We start from the raw sequence: 22,525 nt of genomic DNA, 5'->3' as shown, positions 1-22,525 counted from the left end.
GTAAGCTATAGTACTTTTTCCTTTGGGAAGGTACCATCTGTGCAGTCTGCAGTTCTGTTGAAGAAAGATGTTGAATCTATTTAATTATTCTTGAAAAATAATTTATTTCTGTGCTTTTGTTTTTCACATTGCATCAAATTAAAGTTGATTACATCAATTAAGCATCATGAGGTGGAGGGTGGGGGGTGGTTCCCTTTTTTTTTTTTGCTGGGAGTTTGCAACCCTATTAGTTAGGTTGCTTAATATTTCTGCTAAGTACTCTTTAAAATACCAGAATAGGGGGAATGGTACAGGTTTAAGTTTATTAGATTGATCAGTATTGCTGAGCTATGACATATTTTGTGTGCAGTGTATTTTTTGCATACAGGTATAACAGAATAGCTTCATTGGGTTTTTTTTAAACTTGAGTATGCACTTATACGAAAAGCATGAAGATATTAAAAAACAGTTTTATTGATTAAAAAACACACTATATCGGATTCATATAGGTATCGGCAGATATTCAAATTTATGATATCGGTATCGGACATAAAAAGTGGTGTCGTGCCATCTCTAATCACTGGTGAGCCAACACTTCCTTGTTGGATGCAGATTTCAGGGCTTCCTTTTGCTCCTCCGTTATAACTGTTCTCTCTTCTCAACACATGATGATACAAAGGAATCAGCAGTGACGAAGATGATGCTGAAGCACACATTTCACACATATAACAGACCAGTGCAGTTACACACACCTCTGCTTGACATTAGGCCTCAAACAAAGACACAAAACACTAACTTGACTCTAAATAGAAGAAACTGGCAGCTTTTTCTGTTCTGTGCTTATTTATATTTGACACACATGCTTCTCTTTGCGCAAACACACATTGCACTATAAGGGTAACCTAGCACACAATGATTGGACAGCACAGTGACGATGCTGGGAGATCCTATACGAAGCAACACAGAAACACTGAGAACTTTAAACATTGATTATATTGAGATAAGCAGCCGACCCAGTCTAGATAAAGGCGAGCAGCTGGGACCGCTGCTGCACCAAAAACAGGTTTCAGTGTTTCCATGTGTGTGTGTGTGATGTCACTTTTCATACAAAACAAACTGTAGCACAAAGTGCTTTACATGGTTAAAAGCAGCCCACCCCACCCCACCCTCCCACTCATTCCCCACACTCTCATTAACAGAAACGGTCATGGATACACACACTATACACACACACACACACACACACACACACACACACACACACACACACACACACAAACTTAAAGAGTAGAATTGGGCTGGTGTTACGTTCCCCCCGAAGGGGTCTAGGCATGCGAGTGAGGGGACCAGTAACAAATGAGTCCAGAACAGAATGAAAGGAGAACAGACAGGTGTTATTAGTAAATAAAATAGTCTTTATTATAAATAAACCTTATCATAAAGAGCCGGCAACGCCGTTTTATCAATAACCCTTGGAAAAAGGAAAACAAAGGTTACAACAACAAAGAACACTCAATCAAACAAAAACTCCACCCCACGAGGAGGCACTTCCAGGGGCCCACAAGCTCACCCTGTCACCAGCAGCAGCTAGCTTTACTGCTGCTGAGGCCCACAAGCCCACACTACTCACGTAAAGCAGCTATACTGCTTCCACAACTCCACACTTCAGGCAGGATAACCACACACCAAGAACACAAAGCAGAGACACCAGAGAAAGCCACACTCAGTCCATCCCCAGCTTATATAACCTCAGAGAGGTGATTGCTGACTGGGCCCAGGTGGTAAATGAGGCCAATGAGCAGCAGCTGTGTCCTGGGGAGAGAGAAGAAGCGAGAGAGAGACAGAAGGGTGGAGCAAGAGAGGAGGAGGCGGAGAAAAACACCACGCCCACACAAGGGCAGTTTCAGGAGGCCCAGCTAGGGCCGTAACACCCCCTCCCATAAATACAAACCAGTGGTTTGTCACAGAACGTCCTGCCCAAATTTAAACATCACCTACCATGCACCATAATAACGAATCTGCCAAGACCTCTTCGATGGGTCCAAAACACTGAATAGGGTTGGCTCAATTCCCTCAAAATAGTGTCTCGAGTGACAGCCAGATGTTTTTCGAGGCATTACATAAGGAGAACCCAGCGGATAGCTAGAAGGCCTTACTGAAACACTTTTCAGGAGCTTCTTTGCTAGGTCATGGCGGAAGGCATGCTGGTTAGCCAGAGGTGCAGGTTTGAATGTTTGTGTCGTACACAATGTGTCACACTGCAGGTCATCTGGATCGGAAAGACGGTCAACAGGTGGCATCTCATAATTAGTTGACCTCTGACATTCACCAAATGACACCACTGAGCAATTATGCTCCACTTGTTGCCTAGGACTGGCAACTCTTTCCGTTTGTGAACCACAGTTAACCCTTTTGGAAACAGGTCGCTTTTGCTTTAAGGAGGCTTTCAAACAGTGAGCAATCAGGTGGCCAGGTTTGTGGCAAAGGAAACAGAGCTTTGTTTTGGCTCTTGAAACCACGCCTGTGTCGGCTTTGTTAGCTGGCACACTCCTAGCCCTCGAGACAGACTGTTTCTGTTTGTAGGCCTCACAATTTGCTATCAAATGGCCAGACCCGAAACAGAAGAAACACTTTCTTTTCACCTTGGGACGGGACACGGGTACCTCGCTCTTTGGGTACTGCACAGCTGGCACGTTGCTAACCTTCACTGAAGCATCGCATCGGTCGTGCTTAATAACACTGGTTTTATGGATGAGGGCAAACTCATCAGCCAGTGTTGCAGCCTGCTGTAATGAGGACACCTTCTGTTCACTAAGGTGTACTGCAATGCGCTCTGAGACGCAGTTTTTAAATTCCTCCACCAGCATTAATTGACGCATCGACGCCAGGTCAGTAGCTTTGCTGGACACACACCACCGATCAAAAAAGCATACTTTTCTTCCTTGCAAAATCTCGGTAGGTTTGACCCTGTCCCCTTTTCAATCCCCGGAAACGCTGCCTATAAGCTTCTGGGACTAGCTCATAAGCTAGCAGGATAGCACTTTTCAGCTTTTCATAATTCAGACTGTCCTGAGCTGACAATGAGGAACAAACTTCCTGAGCCTTACCTACCAGCTTACATTGTAACAAAAGGCCCCACGAATCCCGTGGCCAGTGCAAGGCTGTGGCTATACGCTCAAAGCACTCAAAATAATGATCAACCTCAGTGTCGCGGAACACTGGAACCAGACGAATGTTTTTCCCCACATCAAATGGTGCTTCTGCCTGCTGAACGGCAGTCGCAGGAAGGGAAACCTGCTGGAGTTCCAACTGGAGTTCTAACTGTCGCAACTTGACAGCTGTCTCCGCTTCCACCTTTTTCAACTCAACCTCTCTGGCTCTGGCAAGCTCTTAAGCGCCATCTCCTTCTTTAGCTGGAACTCCCTCTCACGATCCTCCCTTTCCAACTGGAGACGAGCCAGGCGTACACGTAGCCTAGCATCCTGCTTCGAACCTACTGATGACTCAATGGAGAGAGGTTGGAAGTGAGGCAGTGTCATCAGTTTGTCCTCAGGCAGCCCCTGAACAACAGGCGCAGACACTGATGGAGCTACAGCTTGCTCTGGCACCTGCAGAACAGGCTGAGACGTTACCCCATGCTCACGTAGACTGGCAGACACTGGCAGGGCCACTATCCCTTTCTCCACCAATCCAGACACAAGGGCAGCCTTCAGCTCAGCTTTACGCAGAGCTGTGGAGACACAAATGCCATAAAATGATGCCACCTCATGCAAATCCCTCTTCCTACAGGCGTCCACCTGGACAAGCGAAGGGTTTTCCTTAAACATAGCAATATCAAATTTAGCCATTAAATCCAAAACAAAAACTACCTGAGGCTAACAATAACACAAAGAAGCACCACCTCCAATACACAATTGAAAAACAGGTGGGAAATATGTGTGGCCACAGGTAAACCAATAAATAAAAATACCACTGACCCTCTCCCCAGACCTACCTACTAAAAACTTAGCCTAGTTAGCTTCTGGAGTGTACCAGGCTCGAGGCAACTTTAAAGGCAAAGCATCAAGTGCACAAAGCACCGACAAGCCTACCCCCGACAGGGAACTAATCCCCACCCGGGATTACTCCGAAAATAAAAAAAGCAAAATAAAAAATGAGTGCCTGAAGGAGGAGCTTACGCTTAGCTAGACACTCCCCTGTGCTAACTGGAGAGAGAGCGCAGCAGACACCATGCAACTAAACAGGCCACCGGCAAACAACTCACTAAAACTCAACTACTGTTCCTTCCATTCATATCCCGGACGAGCCCCCACTTTGTTACGTTCCCCCCGAAGGGGTCTAGGCATGCGAGTGAGGGGACCAGTAACAAATGAGTCCAGAACAGAATGAAAGGAGAACAGACAGGTGTTATTAGTAAATAAAATAGTCTTTATTATAAATAAACCTTATCATAAAGAGCCGGCAACGCCGTTTTACCAATAACCCTTGGAAAAAGGAAAACAAAGGTTACAACAACAAAGAACACTCAATCAAACAAAAACTCCACCCCACGAGGAGGCACTTCCAGGGGCCCACAAGCTCACCCTGTCACCAGCAGCAGCTAGCTTTACTGCTGCTGAGGCCCACAAGCCCACACTACTCACGTAAAGCAGCTATACTGCTTCCACAACTCCACACTTCAGGCAGGATAACCACACACCAAGAACACAGAGCAGAGACACCAGAGAAAGCCACACTCAGTCCATCCCCAGCTTATATAACCTCAGAGAGGTGATTGCTGACTGGGCCCAGGTGGTAAATGAGGCCAATGAGCAGCAGCTGTGTCCTGGGGAGAGAGAAGAAGCGAGAGAGAGACAGAAGGGTGGAGCAAGAGAGGAGGAGGCGGAGAAAAACACCACGCCCACACAAGGGCAGTTTCAGGAGGCCCAGCTAGGGCCGTAACAGCTGGGTACGCATTAGCCAAGTGAGGAAACACTATCACAGGGAGCTGTCTGCACCGGTAGCCGGTCACAGACCGCAGCCTCCAGGCTGGGCACACAGCAGGAGGGAGGCAAAGAAGCCCCCCAGCCAGGCTCAGAGGACCCACAGGGCCCCAGCAGCCAGGGTCGATCACAGCCACGGTGCAGAGAGCCCCCTCCAAGGAAACACTGGAGATATGACCTAATAAGAATATAAACAGGATAAAAAGATAAAATAAATAAGAGTGGGATACAATATAAATATAAGTATAAACAGAGTAAGAAGATAAAAAATGAAAAAGAATACAATCAATAAATATTAGGTAAAGCCTAAATGAATAATATAAATAGAATAACAGGATAGAATAAATAAGCATAAAGTAAATAAACGTTAGTTAAAAGCTAAATTAAAAAGGTGGGTCTTGAGCCTGTTTTTAAAAACATGAACGTTCTCTGCGGCCCTGAGCTCCTCCGGCAGGCTGTTCCACAGTCGCGGACCATACCACTGAAAAGCTGCCTCTCCGTGAGTATGTGTCCTGACTTTAGGGACAATCAAAAGGCCAGTACCAGAGGACCTCAGGGTCCGCGAGGGTTCGTATGGTAAAAGCAGATCTGAAAGGTAAGAAGGCCCAAGACCATTAAGACATTTAAAAACCAATAAAATAACTTTAAAATCGATCCTGAAACACACGGGGAGCCAATGCAGTGATTGTAAAACTGGTGTAATGTGGGCCTGCCCTCTGGTCTTTGTCAGCACACGAGCTGCAGAGTTTTGCAAAAGTTGCAAAGGTGAAATATTCTTTTTGGGGAGACCAGAGAGCAGGGCATTACAATAATCAATGCGACTGGTAATAAAAGCATGCATCAGCATCTCCGTGTTGGCCCTAGAGAGAATAGGGCGGACTCTGGCTATATTTTTTAGATGATAAAATCCAATTTTGGTTACATGTTTAATATGTGGGATAAAACCAAGCTCAGAGTCAAGAATAACACCCAGGTTTTTCACTTGTAGTGAAGGGCATAGTGAAAATGCCTGTAATTTAGACAAGAGTTTCTCTCTCTGAGCCTCAGGACCGATGATTAAAACTTCAGTTTTGTCCTGGTTAAGCTATAAAAAGTTTTCTGCCATCCAAGATTTTATATCTAGAATACGGTTAAAAAGGGCATCCATTGGTCTGGTGTCATCAGGAGACACGGAGATGTACAGCTGAGTATCATCAGCGTAACTGTGGAAGTTCACTCCATGCCTCCTGATGACGCCGCCAAGAGGGAGCATTTACAAATTAAAAAGTACAGGGCCTAAAACCGACCCTTGAGGCACACCACATGTCATTTTATGGATCTCAGAGGAGCATGTATCCATACACACCATAAAAGTTCCGTCTGAGAGATAGGAAGTGAACCAGTTGTGTACAGCACCAGAGAGGCCCACCATGTGTTTCAGTCTGTTTAAAAGTATAGTGTGGTCTACTGTATCAAAGGCTGCGCTTAGATCCAGTAGCACCAGGACTGAGAGCTTTTGGGAGTCCCAGTTACATCTAAGATCATTTAAAACCTTTAGGAGAGCGGTCTCTGTGCTGTGGTTCACCCGAAATCCAGACTGAAATATTTCTAAGATCTGTCTATCATTCAGAAAATCATTAATCTGAATAAAAACAAGTTTTTCTAAAATTTTACTTAAAAATGGTAAGTTGGATACAGGTCTGTAGTTATTAAAATTATTGCAATCCAAATTGCTCTTCTTCAGAAGGGGCCTCACCACCGCCGTTTTAAAGGCAGCAGGGAAGACACCTGACTGAAGAGAGCAATTCATCGTGTATAAAAGCTCAGCTTCAAAAAATCCATAAAGTGTTTTAAAAAGTGAAGAGGGGATTGGATCTAAAAGACATGTGGTGGGTCTCACTGTGGAGAAAACTTTCCTAAGGTTCTCAGCATTAACCAGGACAAAGCTGTCCAGTGTCTCCTCAGGTACAATCGAGCCCTCAGATGTGTTTAAAATCATAACACGAGAAGATAAAATATCACATCTGATGGCGCTGATTTTTCCCCTGAAGTGGTCTGCAAACTGCTCACAGAGTGAGTCTGTGGGGGTTCTTTGGGAGCTGTTAAAATCAGGGTTAAATAAGTGATCTATGGTGGAGAAGAGGACCTTGGGATTATTTTTGTTATTACTGATTATTTGGATCTGAATTCATCGACGCGCCTCCAACAGCGACACAGTGATCCAGCTCACCGAATAGTGATAACGACCTACTGAGCCTGCTAGCAGGTGGAGGAGGGCCAATCTAAGCCACAGATATGGGCTGATAAATGCTAATAACACCCATTGATGGACTGATAACATGAATATTAAATGTCTGCTCCCTCCAAAATAAGAGCTTTTTTAAAAACTCAGACTGAGGTCTTATTTTGAAACCTAGAGTTTGTTGAAGCCGTTTCCTGGAGCAGGACCCTGAACAATTAGAAAAAGCAGATTTAAGAACACTTCATGTCATCTGTGCTCATTAAACTGATATCATGCAGCTCACCTTCTCACCAGCAGAGGGCCACAAATCACCGTCAATGAAGAGCTCAAGGAGATGTTAGTGACTTCAGAGCTGTACGTGTTGATCTGCTCAATATGGAAGTTTCTTTGATTGGGTCAGTTTTAAAAGCAGCTATTTTTATAGAATGACAGAAACATGAGAGATGCTGAATGTCTTTAATATTTGATACACTGAGTACTATTGGATGTCCACTTAATCAGCCATGGTGGAAAAATACAATTAAGAAAGAGAAATCAAACATTTATATACATTTTAATTAGCTCAAACTTGTTTAAAATGCAGAGTAGCTGGTTGTGAACTGAGCTTCAGAGAAACACAACATACTGAGATTCACTGTGAAGCTTTGAGTGGAAAAAGACAGAAAAACAACATTTGGATCCTGGAATAATGGGAGCTTCCATCTTTAAAGGACTGAAGAGGAAGAAGTTTACAAGGAATCATTCAGAACAGTTTCAAACATCAACTGATTGAATCCATGAATCTGAAAACGTGTTTGTGAGTGAAAGAGACAGACATGTACAGGCTGAACTATCTGTTCAACAGTCAGAGTGTTTCTCTAACAGGAGACACTCTTTACACTCAACTCAGCACAGAAATACTGAGGAACCAGGAGACCAGACTGTAAACCCAGGATAAAGAGTTTCAGTGAATGTGGTGTTGAAGGTGTGGAGGTGGATCAGAGTGTCAGAGGAGACTCTGTAGAAGGACAGAGTGCCAGCAGGACAGTCCACATACACTGCTGCTCTGTTAGAGACAGAGGAGGAGGAGGAGGAGGATGATGAGGAGATGATAGATGTTTTTATGTTATTGTACCAGACATGGCTAGGACTGTCATCAGAGCAGTAAAGACTCCAGGATTGTTCACTCCGTCCAAATAAACAGTCTTTTCTTCCTCCTTTCCTTCTGATTCTTTTGTAACTCACTGACATATCAACCCAACCTCTCCACTCGACCTCCCAGTAACAGCGACCAGTCAGGCCATTTCTGCATAGCAGCTGAGGACAAATATCGAATCTGTCTGGATGATCAGGATATGACTGAACCTCCTCCACACGTGTCACCTTCCTGTTGTTGTCAGACAGTTGGAGGTTTGTGTGCACTGTGCTTGTGTCGATTGTGAGTTGACAGGAATCTGATGGAGAGAACAAACACAATTCAGCTGCAGTTATTGATCCATCATCTGTTCATTGATTGACACTTTGATGATGACTCCTGACATGATGAAGATGGTTGAATTTGTGCTGCTTTGTTTTCTTGAATCACATTAAAAACACACTTACACTTCCTCAGACCTGGTCTCAACCATCGGACTCCAGCAGGCTCCACCCTGAAAGGAGGAGGGGGGTCAGACCAGCACAGTCAGCATGCACACATGGACATTACATGGCTCTCATAAACATACTGAAACCTGTTCATCTTCTAATAAATATTACATTATAACTTCTGCTGGTTATTATGCAATGTTAAAAATAATAAAATGAACAACAGTAGCATCTCTGATGTGTTTCAACTCTGGGAGAGTTGAAACACGCTACATAAGAAGCAGTCCATTCACTGTCTGAACAGACTTTTGTTATGTTACTTTTGCACTATTATGCACATGTTTTATTACATGGCTTAATTAAGGTACACATTAGGCTGACATCTGGGGCCAGAGCTCAAACTGCAACTGACCCATGGCTGCACACAGCTTACACATGGCCCACATACCGCAACGAATGGCGGCCTTTTGGTGGCCCATATCTGGTTTGCCAGAGATAATCCACACATTGGCCAGCACAGGACCACCAGTGTGTCTGCAACTGGCCTTGTGCTGGCCCATGTATGGGCCACCTTTGGCAAACCAGATATCAGCCACCAAAGGGCCGTCATTCATTGCGGTATGTGGGCCATGTGTAAGCACATTGTGTGGGCCAGATCTGGGCCATACCAATTTTGCTATTTGGGATATAGCAAAAGTTTAAGACCACTTGAAAAATAGCATCAAATCATATTTTGCATGGTTCGACCTTAGCAAGTTTCAAGTAGAGCAAGGTTCAACATGCAACATGTTCTCAATTGGATTTAGATCAGGGGAACACGCAGGATGGTGCAAAATAGTGATATTGGGATTGTGTACTGCAGCATTGTACTGTTGAAAAACCCAGCAGTTTTTTTGCCGTTTTTCAAGTGGTCTTAAACTTTTGATTGAAACTGTATGTGACTGTGGGTGAACCATGCTGCATCTTCCTTTGTCGCCTCTAAAAGGAAACTGATGCCAAAAAAGTCCCCAAGCAATTGTGGAACTTCCAAAAAGTTGATTCTGTCCAATTAAATGTAGCGTTTTCACTTTTTTTCAGAAGAAAGTCCAATGATTCTTTACACTAACATAAGGATTAGTGTGTTTGCTGAGAAATTAAACCCATCCCTAAATAGTTTCGACATGAACAGAATCAACTATTTTAGGAATTCCTTATCTGAACGATTGAGCATGCATCAAGGTAATTGTGGAACTGTCCTTGACTTAACTTCCAGAATCAACACACATCATGAAAGTTGGCTAATAAAAATAACACCTCATCTCCTAATGCACTTAGCTGTAGAAAACTAAACAGGTGTGCTAAACATATTCTTCTCTCTTTCCTCATCTTTGATCTGTGAATAAAAGCTGCTGATGATTAAAGAGTACCAATGAGCATGCTCTGAAAAAATTAACTCGAATTAAAATCTTTATTTCATGAGCTAAATGTAGCATTATCCATATATCCATTTTCTCCTGCTTATCTGGGGCTGTGTCGCTGTGGCAGCAGCCTAAGCTGAGAAGACCAGACCTTTCGCTCCCCAGCCAACCTCCTCTAGCTTGAACACCAAAGCGTTCCCAGGCTGCAGAGAGATCTAAACTCTTCAGTGTGTCCTGCGTCTGTTCGACACCTCATGGTGTCGCCCAGGAGGCACCCTTGACAGATGCCTGATTCACCTCAACTGGCTCATTACTTTAAAGACCGAACTCTTCACCCAATCTCTAAGTGAGAGGCCAGCCGCCCTTCAGTGAAATGCCCCTTTTTCATTTGTGTACTCTCAGAGCTTGAGATAGAGAGCCATCATTGTGATATCCATCATCTCTGATTGGGGCTTCATGTATTGCTGAGCCAGCTCACCCAAAGAAAACCTGGCTGTGTTGAACTTCATTTTAGTACAGGCTTTGATTTAGTTAAGAATCCATTTGTATTTCATAAAATAAGTTTATATTCTCTTGGTTACTTTTTTATTTTAGACATGCTTTCTAGTCATTTGTGTTTCTAATTTTTCAGTTTAGAAATATGGTTCCTTGATGTTATTGCAACATCCTTATTTTTTAGTTGAAATCATTCCCATTTCTTCAGATCACATTTCTATATTACTGATCTTAAACAGAAGCTTGATTTCTTTACTGAAATTACCATCTTCTAATTGTGTCTTTTTTAACAGAAATGCTACACCAGCTGTATAATGTGATGATACATGGCTAAAGAAGCCAGTACGTCCCCAGTGCTGTTTACTAAATGTACTTCTTCCCCTGTTTGCCCAGTCTCTTGTAAAAAACACAAATTACCTTATACATGTTTTTTTTTAGCCAGGTAGTATTTAAAGTAGGGCTGCCACTGCTAACGTGTGAACCCATCAACACATTATCATTAAAATTTGAAGCTCAATTAACCCATCTCGAGCGCCGAATGACTCAGAATCCCTGAAATGTCTCTCTCAAAGAATTTTGGACATTTTGTCTAAAGTTTGATTGATTGGTTATAGCATTATATATGCCCATGTTTTCTTATCCCTGTGTCATTCCCCATTTTCGATCTGAGTCTTTCATGGCATGTCACTATTGTGTTTTACTTTCATGTGGAATCCCGTGTCCCCTCTCGCTCTCTCCCTCTTTCTTGTGTGAGGTTGTTGGCTTGTCTCCCAGTGCTCCCGTGTTCTTAGTTTAGTTTTCCCCATGTTTAGGTTTATTTTAGTTTAATCTCTGTTCTCTTTTGCTCCTGTTTTGGCATGTTTTTCCAGCCTCAATAAATGGCTTGTTTTCTGTTAAACCCTTTACGTGCCTCAAGCGTCTGGGTCCACTTAATAAATAACAGGTCTGCCACTGCAGCTGTTCTAGTAAGTAAGTAAGTAAGTAAGTAAGTAAGTATAAATATAGACCTTGTTTGGGCAAATAAATAAAGAAAGACTTTTACAAGAGACAAAATGGCAAAGATGAAGAAATTCGAAGAAGATATGAAAGAGAATAATTATTCACTTAACTCGCTGATGTCTGAAATTGTAAAAGTAAATAAGCAACAAGGAATACTACTGTTGATAATGGACCAAATCAAAGAAGTAAAAAACGTGATTATGGAGTAAGACAAGACAATCCAGTTTTTGGAAAGGAAGGTGGATGAACAGCAGGCTCGACTTGAGGAAGTGATTATTACGGGTCTGGAAACTAAACACAGGAGTTATGCAAGAGTCACCGAGTCTGGGACCGGTGCAAAAAGAGGTGAAGACGAGCCCCACACGGAGGAGCTACAGTCGCTGGAATGCCAGGTTGTGTAATTCTTTTTGAATAAAAAACTTCCCCTGCATAGTAATAATATATCTGCATATGAGTGGTCTCATCATAAACGATATAAGTAATCATTTGCAAGTCTTTTTTTACTTTTGATTTAAATATGAAAAGAAAGGAAGAAGTTGGTTTCGTGAGTCATAGAAGGTTAAGAAATAACGAGGCAATTAAAAAGTTTAGACAAGATCTCATGAAAGTTGACTGGAAGGAGGTTTGTGTTAATGAGGCCAATGTTGCATATGGAGCTTTTTTCAAATACTTACTTGGCCTTGTATGATAAACGTTGTCCATTTGTATCATTTAAGTATAAGAAAAAGAATAAGCATTTGAAACCTTGGATAACTAAGGGTCTTACAAATGCATGTAAAAAGAAAAATAATTTATATAGGGATTATATAACACAGAGAACTAAGAATGTGGAAATGAAATATAAAGTTTATAAAAATAAGTTGGTATTAATATTGAGGAAAGCCAAGAAAGACTATTATAATAAACTTTTTCAGGAAAACAAGAATAATATTAAGGGCATTTGGAATATTTTGGAGTATTGGGTAACAAGAACACACCCTCAGATCTGCCTATTTATTTCATTAAGAATAATCAAGTTGTTGGTGACAAGACTGAAGTAGCAATCGAATTCAATTCATTTTTTGTAAATGTTGGACCTACTTTAACAAATTTAATTAGAAAAAAATGACGACCCAGAAAATGAGGAAGTCTGGAAAGGAGAAAGTAGAGCGGTTAATTTTATTCCTAGCTAAAATTTCATCTGCAACCCATAATAATAAATACACAGTTAGGGTATTTGTTGATTTAAAAAAAGCTTTTGACATGTTACAACATTCTATTTTGATTTCTAAATTGTATAATTATGGTGTGAGAGGAGTGGCATTGAATTGGTTAAGGAGTTATTTAGAAAATAGGTCGCAATATGTACATTATCTCGGCAATACCTCTAAAAGATTGAAGATTGTATGTGGCGTTCCTCAAGGTTCTATTTTGGGACCTAAACTTTATAATTTATATATTAATGATATCTGTGATGTATCAAAAAGGTTACATTTTATTTTATTTGCAGATTACAAATTTCTATTGCTCAGGAGAAAATTTGAAAGATTTGGTTGAAGTTTGATGTAAATAAATTATCTTTGAATCTGACAAAAATGAAATTCATGATATTTGGTAATTGTGTAAAGGAGGAAGAAGTCATTATGTCCATTAACGGAGAATTGATTGAAAGAGTTACTGAATTTCGCTTTTTGGGTGTAATAGTAGATGAAAATTTGACGTGGAAATCACATATTGAGTATATTAGAAAGAAGATGGTTAAAAATATTTATATTTTGGGAATTGTAAGAGATTTATTAGACTACAAAACAATGCGCATTTTATATTTTTCATTGTTTTTCTCATGCTTTGGTTACTGTGTGGAAGTTTGGGGGAATACATATGTAAATACTATAAAACCTCTAAACATATTACAGAAGAAAGTGATACGAATGATTCATAACATACAAATAAATTATTTATAAAATCGAAATTATTAAAATTAGGAGATTTAGTGAAAATACGGACACTATTAATTATGTTTAGGGCTAAAAATAATACTTTGCCTTTTAAGTTACAAAGATTATTTTTAATGTGTTCGGGGGGAGAAGACAGCAGAAGGAAATTTTATTTTAAGCATCAGCTAGCTAGGATTACACAGAGATTAATGTGTCCAACGGTTAGGGGTATACTGTGGAACTCTCTTCATTATAATTTAAAGAATTGTATATATTTACATTGTTTAAAAAAAGTGTTACATGTATAAAACACTTTAGACATGTAACATTTTATTTTATTTACTTATCTTTTCTCCTTGTGACTATGTGGAGTGGTATATTCTGATTGTAAATTTGTTGTTTGGTTTGCGTTAGGACCGGAGATAAATGTTAGTTTGTTCCTTGATTTTTGTTGCTCACTTGCAATATAAGTTGGATTGTAGATAGGGGGCAGGGTTTAATAAGAATATTATCTTCTTCCTGCTCCTTTTCACACATGGTTGCAGTGCTTTACCAATAGAAAGTGTGGTTGGTGGAACTGTGGAAACTGTTGTACCAAGTGTGAAATAAATAAATAAATGAAATGAAATGAAAAAAAAATGAAAATTAGACACAGATGTTGCATACAAAGACATTGTTTTGTGCAGGGTGAGAATGCTCTGCCAGATGTTCAAACATGTGGCCCTAAGAACCACAAATGATACTGGAGTGCTAACAGTGCACTAATAATATGCATGAAGTCAATGGAATGGAAAACAATCAGACATGTCACCATCAAGTGTGGAATACACCACGATGAACTGTCCCTTTGCTGTTCTAATAGGTTGCAGTCTTCCAGGAAGGCTTTCTACAAATTTTTGGAATGTTTCTGTGGGAATTTCTTCCCATTCAGTTTGAAGAGGATTTAAGAAGTCAGACACTGAATTTGGACAGTCCACTAAGAATTTTCTTGTCTGGGACTAAGACGCAACGCCCAAAGCCCAGTGAGACAGTAATTAAAATGTATGGCCTAATGCTTTAGTCTATATATTGTATGTACCAGCTGATTATTATTATTATTATTATTATTATTACTATTGGTGGATGGCAATAATACAAAAAACAGAAACAAAACATGATACTCTGTAGTGTACACAATTTGTTTCCAACAAATTTATTTTGGTAAAAAATTATAATGGATGAAAATGCTGACATTCACAAAGTTTCATATGTGCAATGTCTCATTATTCATTAGTGCATCACTTGATCTGACCTGATAATTGTAGAGTTTAGACTCTTCAGCATCTTCGGTCCTGAATCATTCAGACAGTTGTTACTCAGGTCTAGCTCTCTAAGACTACAGGACTGGGAGCTGAGAACTGAGGACAGAGTTTCACAGCTTCTGTCTGAGAGTTTACAGCCACTTAGTCTGGAAAATCATGAACACAGAAACAAACAACATAAGTGTACTCATGGCATCACAAGGAATTGTTTATGAGGAGTTTGTAGATTTTGGTATATTTTTCTTCTTCTTATGTTCTCACTTGATTATTTAACACTAGCAAGTTAAGATTTCAGCAAAGTTTGAAATGTTTTAGGAATGTTTTAGTAAAAATAAAAACAGATAATAATGCTCAGTTTCTTTGTGATTATTTTCCTAAATGAAAGCAAATTAATAATAAAAAAATGTTTTGATCTTACCTGAGAGTTTCTAGTTTACAGTGTGGAATTGCCAATCCAACAGACAGAAGCTTGACTCCTGAATCCTGTAGGTTGTTGTTACTCAGGTCCAGCTTTCTCAGACTAGAGGATGGGGAGCTAAGAACTGAGGACAGAACTTCACAGCTTCTCTCTAAGAGGAAACAGTGACTTAATCTGAAAAGTTATTAACATAAAGAGAAAAAATCCTTGTGTTAAAATTGATTCATGTTGCTGTGAAAAGTTTTTAGTGAATACTTATTTAATTTTCTGTTTTGATCTTCGTTGTAATTTGCTGGCTTGGATCTCAGTTGATTATTTAACATAGGAAAGTGAGGATCCCAACCAAGATAGAAATGGGATAGTTTTACTAAAAAGAAAGAATTTAAAAAAAAAACAAATGCAAGGAAGAAAATTTGTATTTTGTGATTAGTTTTCTAACTTACAAAAAATTTAAATGTCACTTAATCTTACCGAAGAGTTTCAAGTTTGCAATGTTGACTTGCCACTCCAACAGACAGAAGCTTCACTGCTGAATCTTGAAGTATGTTGTTACTCAGGTCCAGCTCTCTCAGACCAGAGGGCTGTGAGCAGAGGACTGAGGACAAAGCTTCACAGCTTCTTTTTGAAAGATTGCAGCCACTCAGTCTGGACAAAACAAAATACAAAAAAAATACAATACAATAATAGGAAAAGAGATAAAAACATTTTTTATACAGGATTTCATTTTAGGGACAATGCAAGGTGAGGTTGCTCAGCACAGCTTCAACTCATTGGCCAATTATTGGTATATGGTGCTTCCTTCAGTGGTTGCAAAAAACAAAGTGTTTGTGTGCATATACTAACAGAACCCAAATGTAGCAAGCTCTAGGTAGAATGACAGAGCTTACAGCACTTTGTTGGTGGCTTTGACCACTGGCAGGAGCCTCACCGACTGGTGAAATAAATTACTGACACAGTTGGATGTTAAAGTAAAGACATGAGTACAAATGTACTCACAGAGCTTTGTTGGAGGCTTTGACCACTGGCAGCAGCCTCAGAAGAGCCTCCTCTGAAGCAGAGTATTTCTTCAGGTCAAACACATCCAGATCTTCTTCTGATGACAGTAAGATGAAGACCAGAGCTGACCACTGAGCAGGAGAGAGTTTATTTGTGGAGAGACTTCCTGATCTCAGGGACTGTTGGATCTCCTCCACTAGAGAACGATCATTCAGTTCATTCAGACAGTGGAACAGATTGATGCTTTTCTCTGAAGACAGATTTTCACTGATTTTCTTTTTGATGTACTGGACTGTTTCCCGATGTCTCAGGGAACTACTTCCTGTCTGTGTTAGGAGGCCTCGTAGGAGAGTTTGATTGGTCTGCAGTGAAAGACCCAGGAGGAAGCGGAGGAACAAGTCCAGGTGTCCGTTTGGACCCTGCAGGGCCTTTGCCACAGCATTCTGGTATAGAGATTGTGGTTTAGATTTGTTAATCAATTTAGGCCACTTCGAGGATCTGTGTTGTTCTTCCAGCAGATTGAGTCGAGAGTTGATGAAGGTCAGATGGACATGAAGAGCAGCCAGAAACTCCTGAACACTCAGATGGATGAAGCAGAACAAATTCTCCTGGTACAGTCCTCTCTCTTCTTTAAAGATCTGTGTGAACACTCCCGAGTACACTGAAGCTGCTCTGATATCAATGCCACACTCTGTCAGGTCTGATTCGTAGAAGATCAGGTTTCCTTTCTGCAGCTGATCAAAAGCCAGTTTTCCCAGAGACTCAATCATCTTCCTGCTCTCTGGACTCCAGTGTGGATCTGTCTCAGCTCCTCCATCATACTTGACCTTCTTCACTTTGGCCTGAACCACCAGGAAGTGGATGTACATCTCAGTCAGGGTCTTGGGCAGCTGTCCTCCCTCTCTGGTTTCCAGCACATCCTCCAGAACTGTAGCAGTGATCCAGCAGAAGACTGGGATGTGGCACATGATGTGGAGGCTTCGTGATGTCTTGATGTGGGAGATGATCCTGCTGGCCTGCTCCTCATCTCTGAATCTCTTCCTGAAGTACTCCTCCTTCTGTGGGTCAGTGAACCCTCTGACCTCTGTCACCATGCCAACACAGTCAGAAGGGATTTGATTGGCTGCTGCAGGTCGTGTGGATATCCAGAGGCGAGCAGAGGGAAGCAGTTTCCCCCTGATGAGGTTTATCAGCAGCACATCCACTGAGGTGGACTTTCTAGGGTCAGTTAGGATTGTAGTTTTGTGGAAGTCCAGAGGAAGTCGACACTCATCCAGACCATCAAAGATGAACACAACCTGGAAGTCTTCAAAGCTGCAGATTCCTGCTTCTTTGGTTTCAGTAAAGAAGTGATGAACAAGTTCCACCAAGCTGAACTTTTCCTCTTTCACCACATTGAGCTCTTTGAAAGAGAATGGAAATATGAACTGGATGTCCTGGTTGGCTTTGTCTTCAGCCCAGTCCAGGGTGTATTTCTGTGTTAAGACTGTTTTCCCAATGCCAGCCACTCCCTTTGTCAGCACTGTTCTGATTGGTTCATCTCTTCCAGGTGAGGCTTTAAAGATGTCTTCTTGTCTGATTGCTGTTTCTGGTCTGTCTGGTTTCCTGGATGCTGTTTCAATCTGTCTGACCTCATGTTCATCATTGACCTCTGCAGTCCCTCCCTCTGTGATGTAGAGCTCTGTGTAGATCTGATTCAGAAGGGTTGGGTTTCCTGCTTTAGGGATCCCTTCAAACACACACTGAAACTTCTTCTGCAACTTAGACTTGAGTTTATGTTGAAAAAAAGCAAGACAATGTTCTAAATAAAAAAGAAACAAAAAATAAAATACAAGATTCTGTTTTAAAAGGGCACATAAAACTTTTATCAATATATATATATACATTTATTCATTAAATGTTGGTTAATCTCTGTATACATTAATAAATATAAAATTTATTATCAGCATCTTAAATCTTTATAGAAACCCTCTTACTGCTCTCCAGTCGGTCAGCCAGCTCTTCCTGCTTCATTTTCCTCAGGAAGTCCTGAGTGATCTTCACAAATGCCTCTCTGCTGCTGCTCCTCTGACTCTCTAAGCATTCTGGGTAATCTGGACTCAGAACCTTCTGGATCTTTTTCAGCTCGTTCTTCACAAAAGTGATGATGTTGTCCTCCAGCAGCTGGAACAGAATACTTTATGAATCCATGTTAGACGCACTAACAATCCACTGGTCTACAAAGAGCAGCATGGAGATGACTGTGAACAGAATAGATGTAACAGTAGTTGTTGTAAATGTACAGACCATAAATATGGAGTCCAGGTGTGTTTGATGCTGCTGGGCAGACCGACCACTGGGAACCTCTGAGCTCTCATTTTCCACTCTGTGGAGGAACCATGGAGAATTAGTTCAAGCATAATATCACCCATATCAGAAAAACTTTCTATACATGTACCTTGTCACCAATAAGAAATTAAAATGTTTGCTGCAGCAAACATTCTATTGTAATTTGACTCCCTTTCAGTCTTAATAATGGATTGTATTTATTAGCGCATTTGTAGGCACCCAAATGCTAGATCATCCCTTAATGTAAGGGATGATCTAGCAGAAAATCAGAAGAAACTTTGAGACTTCATTAAACTGAAATAAAAATCACTCATTGGAAGGTAAAACTGTTATGAACCATCAGCTAATCCTACAAGCAGATCAATGCTCCAAAACTACAGAAGCACAGGTAAGTATACCTGTACGAGTGTGGAAGCCACCACGCCCCTACAGGACTGTTTTGACAACACAAATTGGAGTGTAATTGCAGGAGGATCAGACTTGGAAGATCACACATCTGCCGTACTCTCATACATCAACTTCTGTACTAGGAGTGCAACAACAACAAAGTCTTCGTCTTGATGCATTCTCAATCATCCAAGAAAGTAAATCTCCAAAAGTTGATTCTGCTGATCTGGCGTTTTGTGGGAGAAACGTTTCGTCACTCATCCAAGTGACTTCTTCAGTTTCACCTCTGAGTTATAATCTGTGTCATAGGTCATTAGATCGTTTAGCAAGACTGAAAACTCTGCAAAACAGGAAGCTTTGTGCAGAGTTGCAGAGACCTTCGCCTATGTTTGTGATGCTAAAAGAGGACAACAGGAAATGACCTTTGGGTCATAAAAAGTAGACATGAGGAGCTCAGATGCATTTGTTTTTGCCTCTAAGTGGCAGACATGTATAATTAAAATAGATAAAGTGATGGTTTTGTAGGGGAGGAGGGAGCAGACTATATTATACACATCCGGCCTGTAATGCTTTAGATCTGCAGAACGGTAGGTATTGAATAAAATGATTATAAATACTCTGACCACTCTGAGTCTGTGTCTTCTCTGTCTGGTCGGAAGAATAAAAGAACCTGGGTCAATAAGTGTTTTCCTGATGGAGGTCTCATTAACACTACCCAGTATGATCCAGGCTTTAGCTGCTTAGACATTACTCAGGGTCTCTCTGTGTCCTCTTAGACTGTTCAACAGCTCAAACACAAAGACATAGCAAACAAAAACTGTAAAGAGCCATCATGCTTATATCACCTTTGGAATTTCACAGCCTGTAGTGGAGCCTTGAGGTGAATTTTAAAAATATTTGGAAACAAGCACCATGATGCTAAAAAAATGAAAAATAAATATTTGCAAAGTATCTGGGTAAATATTTATTTTACATGATTAATGTGTGTGGTCTGCAGTGCTGCTGCAGGGGAGGCAGATGCACCTGAGCAAAATTGCAATCACCCACGCCGGCTTAAAGTCTGTGCTGTCTCTGCTGGTGAGTTGGTGTGTGTCGGGCTGTCAGTGGAAAAGCTACAGCCTGCTGTGTGTGTACAGAAACCATGTGTGAAAAGTGGTCAGTAAAGAAATGCTACAAAGCGTGTTCATGCAAACATCGTCGGGTCTGCTGTTGTACAATGGGACTTCTGCTCCTGAACCTCTGTGCACAGTGTCTGCAAATTGGGGCTGTACGAAGTCACTTCATCCTTACGCAAAACTGTAAGCTGTCATCTGTGGGGCGCAGTGTTTGTTTTTACAATAGTTCATGGCGGAGAATAGCTGTTCCAGTTGGCAGCAGCATAGGCACACTTAAAATTTCTTCTGAAACTTTTGCTCTCTTTTGATGCTCTGAGTTTTATGAGTAAAAGTAAAATCTGTGCAGCAAAGCTAGTGTTACCTCCTCTAATTCCCTACAACACACAATTGGATTTTCAATTGTTTAGAAACCAAAAGCTTGTTTTTAAGAGACAGTTTAAATAGGATTGAGGGAATGACGTATTTGCACTGCAGTTTATATCCAACAACATTAAGCAGTTGAAACAAAGAGCTCATGTTACTAACAGCTCACCTCTCTGCAGCAGACACTGGCTGGACTTTAAAACTAATGTGGGCAGCTCTAGACAGGTTTTACTTTCATATTATTATCATAGTATTTTATCACATATTATCATAGTATTTTACTTTCAGGTAAAATAATCTCTCTGAGTATCTGCTGTGTTTGTGGAAACACACACCGCTGCACATATGAACATAGAAATGTGTGTGAAACAGAGCTGACATTAAACATGATGGAGGATTTATTCACAAACACACAACAACATTTACACACACAGTACCTCTCTGCAGGACGACACATGTCTGATTTAAAGTTAATATCAGCAGGTTTAGTCGCGTCACTGTGTAAGGACACATAGCTGGGTGGAGGTCCAACAGGTCTCCCATAGATCCTGTCAGAGAAGAAAATGTGTAGTTCACTGAAAGCAACGTAAGCTGTTAAATACTTAAGAAACCATCATCATCCCAAAGAGAAATTGGTCTGCCGGCTGAGCATGACCAGTTCATTTCATCAAATACCCATTTGTTAGATATCCACTAAAAAGCTTACCTCTCTTTACTAGATGCCTTCTGGACTTTAAAACCAATGGGCCAATCTTTAGACCAGTCACTCTGTAAGGACACAGAGCTGGGTGGAGGTCCAGGTGGGTTCCTGTGAATAATGATGGAGCAGTGATGTGAGTGCTGAGCTGTGACATGGAGAAGAGTCATGGACAGTTAGAGATGGTCATCTCACCTCTGAGCTTTGGTCTGGCTCTCATGTTCCCCACACAGAGTGCTTTTAGAGGGAGGGACTCCCTCCTCTCTGTCCTCACACTGATCCATGCTGCTCAATTCAGCTCACACACACTTACACTCACTCTACCTTCACCTGCAGAGGAAACACAAATCATTCATGTGCACATCAACTGAAATCCTCCTTTCCATCATGTGTGCTGTCCAAATATCAGCTGCTTCTTTCCTGCTTCATCTCAGTGTCAGCTGAATGCAGTCAGACAGCAGTGTGAGGCAGAGGAAGCTGCCATCAGCTGCTCTACTATCAGTCCACTAGATGGAGCCGTGAAGCTCACACGATGCATTCACTGACACACACTGATTCACTGTGACTGCAGGCTTCAGTCCACTAATATTCAGTCAGTCCAACACAGTTCAACAACATTTTCTAACATTTCAGCTAATCAATGATTCAACGAGGATCAGGAGAGTTAAAAGCTTCACACCAATTATCTCTTAGTTCAGGATTAATGTGAAAAGCCAACCATACCTGTTACTAAAAATTACTACTTTGCTGAATGCAGTGTCATCAGCCTAAAAATATTCAGTTTAGTGTTAAGAAAAACCAAATAAATCCATCAAACTGTCAAAGCAAATATTTGCTTCAAAGCACAAATTATTCTCCTAAACATAAACTGTTAAAGAGGGAAACAAAGCAAACTTACAGTTTCTTCAAACACACACACCAACAACAAGATCCACTCACGAGGCGGGGCTCCACCTGAAGCAGGACAGGTGGGAGGGGGAGGACAAGCAGGAGTCAAGTTCATTTAACAACACCCATCAACTCCTGAATAACAGACTTTACTGTGAAAAGTGAAGTTTACCTTTGGCCTGCTTTCACCATTTCTTCCTTTCTTTCCGTTTAGTGTAAACACTTGCTCTTAGAATTCATTAAATCTGCCATTTGATCACAAACAGCAGACATAGCTTCACTTCACAAATCCTTCTTTGACCTCAGATCAGGGTAGTTTTGCAATTTTCATTAGTTTTTATTTTTATTTCGTTTTGACTTCAGATTTTCAATTTTATATCAGTTTTAATTAGTTTTTACCAATTGTTTGCTAGTTTAGATTAGTTTTTTTTTTTTTTTTGAAAATCCTTAGTTTCAGTTTAGTTTTGATTAGTTTCAGTT

The 22,525-nt window shown here is 40.9% G+C and overlaps 2 protein-coding genes across 2 annotated transcripts in view; one reads left to right on the top strand and one right to left on the bottom strand.

Moving 5' to 3' along the window:
• The window catches only part of LOC134622284 (NACHT, LRR and PYD domains-containing protein 12-like), a 1,346,881-nt gene that overhangs the window by 274,869 nt on the left and 1,049,487 nt on the right, over positions 1-22,525 (top strand). The window lies entirely within an intron of this gene.
• Positions 8,068-21,441, bottom strand: LOC134624408 (protein NLRC3-like). Its single transcript, XM_063469393.1, is given in 8 exon segments — positions 8,068-8,615; positions 8,764-8,810; positions 15,272-15,445; positions 15,743-15,916; positions 16,268-18,068; positions 18,244-18,430; positions 18,554-18,632; positions 21,167-21,441. Coding segments are annotated over 8 exon segments (3,285 nt in total).

This window comes from Pelmatolapia mariae, linkage group LG3_W (genome assembly GCF_036321145.2).
Source record: "Pelmatolapia mariae isolate MD_Pm_ZW linkage group LG3_W, Pm_UMD_F_2, whole genome shotgun sequence".
Classification (NCBI taxonomy): Eukaryota; Metazoa; Chordata; class Actinopteri; order Cichliformes; family Cichlidae; genus Pelmatolapia; species Pelmatolapia mariae.
Note: the sequence above shows the minus strand (reverse complement) of the source record. Positions and strands in the feature narration are given on the sequence as shown.